We start from the raw sequence: 2,635 nt of genomic DNA on the forward strand, positions 1-2,635 counted from the left end.
CTCTCTCTCTCTCTCTCTCTCTCCCTCTCTCTCTATCTCTCTCTCGTCTTTCTCTCTTTCCCATTTTAGTCACACTTCACACACCAACATACACACTCGTACAGAAACACATCCAGACACTCTGTAGATTGACCCCAACACAACCATTATTGCGGAGGTTTTTTTCTATACATCATGTATAATCTGACACTGTCCAAGACATCCACCTGCTCATGGCAACCACTTTTCACATCGGCAATGGATGGTCGTCTTGGACAATCTCGAAAGTATTCACAAATGCTCTCTCTCTCTCTCTCTCTCTCTCTCTCTCTCTCTCTCTCTCTCTCTCTCTCACACACACACACACACACACACACTCACACGTACAGAAGCATAACCCCATAACCGCCTGTGCTTCCCTCCCACAGCTGCAGAGAACGGCCTTGCACTACGCGGCAAGCTGCCCGGACGAGGGGCGGCTCTACCAGATACTGGCGTCTGCAGGGGCGGACGACACAGTCAAGGACGTGGTAAGGGCGCCATGTGCATGTTCTGATCCTATACATTTTTCTTGGTTTAGTTTTAGCAGACGTTTTACGGCACTAGCAACACAATTAGGTGATTAAGTTCCAAAGAGAATAACACACACACACACACACACACACACACACACACACACACACACACACACACACACACACACACACACAAAGACGAGGGATAAGGGCAATATAATATGTTTGATAGGAAGTAAGGAACAAACCACACCAGAGCACCCACCAACCATAAGCATAATTATTCTACGTCCAAATTGACACATTTGGAACCTTTGAGAAACGGGATGGAGCTACACTACATCAGGCGCCGGTTTCAGTTAGCAGCAATGATGCAGGTTAAACAATTTACAGGAAGGCCAACGACTATATCATCGTCATCGTCTTATTCCCAACACGATGTAAGCTTCGCGTGTCCCTATCTATAACTAGACGCATAATATCATTAACATTTCATTGTCATCATTACTTTATACACCTCCCACTTCTTCTTTTACTTCTTCTTTTCATAATTATTTTATCATTATGATATTGTTATGGCAGTAACTAGCAATTGCAAACATATAACTTTATCTTCATTATTATCATTATGATTATTCTATTATCATTATTATAGTTTTCATCACTACCATTGCTTTTATGTATATGATGATGATGATGATAATGACGACGGTGTTTCTGTCCGTGTCCCCAGCTAGGAAAGAGCCCGGCCGACTACCGCGCAGAGCCGACACAGCTCTCCCTCGTAGAGGTCAAGGACAAAGCTCTACGTCTGCTTGGTTCTCCGGAAAAGGCCGAGTCGAGGCCGCAGTCGTCTGCAGACAGAGCGGCCGAGGGGGAAAAGCCGATGGCGGCCATTGAGGAGGAGCCAGACGACAACGGGGCAGAAGCCGGGGGTCAAGGGGGTCAGGAGGCTGAGCAAGCAGCACAGCAGGAGCCTGAACCTCCTAAAAGTGAGCAGTAGAGACCTACCAAATGTAGTTGATGAACACGTTTAAGTTCAGTTTTTTGTTTCAGTTACAGCGGGATTTTTACGGCGCTGGCAACACAAGTAGATAATAGGGCCTATAAGTGCCGGTGATGAGAGTTTTACTAGATAGTAACACACAAAACTACAGAAACAAGAGAGATTGTATAAGGATAATATGTGAAGGGTGCTGACAAAAAGAGTTGCTTCTCGATTTTAACCCTTTGCAAATACATGTAGTCATGTAGGTACATTACGCTTATAAGTGAAGTTTTTACAATTTATAGGTATGCGATAATAAAAGGCATGTTATACTTTAAGAATATGGTATCAACTGAAAATCTACAAATTTGACCCTAGTGTCGAATTTTTGGCCAATATCTCCATTTGTGGATTGCGAGAAGTAACTCACTTTGACCGCTCGCCTCACATATAATAGATGTTTGGTACGAAAGAAGGAGCAAACCACACCAGAGCACCCGCCAAGCACATAGTGAGATCAGTTTAAGTAAAAGTTATCACAAGTGCATAAAATGTAAGAAAGATAAGATAGACAGAAATTAAAGAGAGTGGGGAAAAGTGATTTTTCATGTAACTAAAGTATTTTCCCCTTTACAACCACAAATAATCAAGTTACATCATTCAGTGTCTAAATTAGGCGAGACATGATATTTCGAACACCTTCTTTTTCTTCTCCTCCCATTTTCACAGTCTCTTTCCTCACACCATTTCGACCAAGACTTAAAAAAACAACAACTTCATACGTCATTTCCTTTGTTTCTAAATGTCGAAATCGCCTCGGTCGACAACATATCACACACTAACAGGTCCCCACCCCCTCTTCCCCCAGCTCCTCCCAAACCAGCCACGCCCCCTGGGCCTAAAGTTGTCAAGCCTGTGGATGTGTACGTGTCGCGTCAGCCACAGCGCCAAGCCCCGCCCCCTAGCACAGCTGAGGGGCTGTACATCGCTCAGCATCTGGGCACCGCCCTCACCCTGGCGCTGGCCGAGATAGCGGAAAAGCGGCCATGGGACCCCATCGAGTACCTGGCCAACTGGCTCTACAACTACCATGACAACACCGACTATGCCAGGAAGGTAAGATCTGCGGTTGGGTGAAGACATACCCCCCCCC

General features: G+C 45.2%; 2 protein-coding genes across 3 annotated transcripts in view; one reads left to right on the top strand and one right to left on the bottom strand.

Annotated features, from left to right (window-relative positions):
- LOC101860569 (coiled-coil domain-containing protein 34) overlaps positions 1-2,635 on the bottom strand; it is a 31,936-nt gene that overhangs the window by 13,216 nt on the left and 16,085 nt on the right. The window lies entirely within an intron of this gene.
- Positions 1-2,635, top strand: part of LOC101860096 — a gene marked incomplete in the record, with an annotated part of 14,688 nt that overhangs the window by 6,286 nt on the left and 5,767 nt on the right. Inside the window, 3 exon segments of the mRNA XM_013082497.2 lie at positions 408-509; positions 1,228-1,486; positions 2,351-2,598. Of these exon segments, the coding sequence (XP_012937951.1) occupies positions 408-509; positions 1,228-1,486; positions 2,351-2,598 (609 nt within the window).

The sequence above is a fragment of the Aplysia californica genome, unplaced genomic scaffold (assembly GCF_000002075.1).
Source record: "Aplysia californica isolate F4 #8 unplaced genomic scaffold, AplCal3.0 scaffold00177, whole genome shotgun sequence".
Lineage (NCBI taxonomy): Eukaryota > Metazoa > Mollusca > Gastropoda > Aplysiida > Aplysiidae > Aplysia > Aplysia californica.